The sequence below is a fragment of the Sinocyclocheilus anshuiensis genome, unplaced genomic scaffold, assembly GCF_001515605.1.
Source record: "Sinocyclocheilus anshuiensis isolate Anshui unplaced genomic scaffold, SAMN03320099.WGS_v1.1 scaffold121, whole genome shotgun sequence".
Lineage (NCBI taxonomy): Eukaryota > Metazoa > Chordata > Actinopteri > Cypriniformes > Cyprinidae > Sinocyclocheilus > Sinocyclocheilus anshuiensis.
In genome coordinates, this window is record NW_015539856.1 from 21,449 (window position 1) to 21,791 (window position 343).

At 49.6% G+C, this 343-nt stretch overlaps 1 protein-coding gene across 1 annotated transcript in view; it reads right to left on the reverse strand.

Moving 5' to 3' along the window:
• Window positions 1–343, reverse strand: part of med12 (mediator complex subunit 12) — a 52,428-nt gene that overhangs the window by 5,064 nt on the left and 47,021 nt on the right. Inside the window, 1 exon segment of the mRNA XM_016481215.1 lies at window positions 238–339. Within this exon segment, the coding sequence (XP_016336701.1) occupies window positions 238–339 (102 nt within the window).

Here is a 343-nt window from a genome sequence, read left to right on the forward strand (position 1 = left end):
CATTCGATTTTTTGCACAGCCCTAGGTGTGCAGTTAAAAACTAGCCTAGAGCGCCGTCTGCTGTTAAAAACTAAGCTCAGAATCGATCCCAGAGAGAATCGCAATGCATTCCGATAATCTCAGAATCGATCCACCAATCGCGATGCATCGATTTATTGTCCCAGCCCTACCATCTACCCATTTTTCCACCCATTTGTGTTTCAGTACATGGTGCATTTTAAAAGTACATGGTCTCACCATGGGCTGCATCCCCAGGGTCTGAGCGGGAGGCTGGGCTGCTGCCACCTGCTGCTGTTGAACCTGCTGCTGTTGAACCTGCTGCTGTTGAACCTGCTGCTGCTGA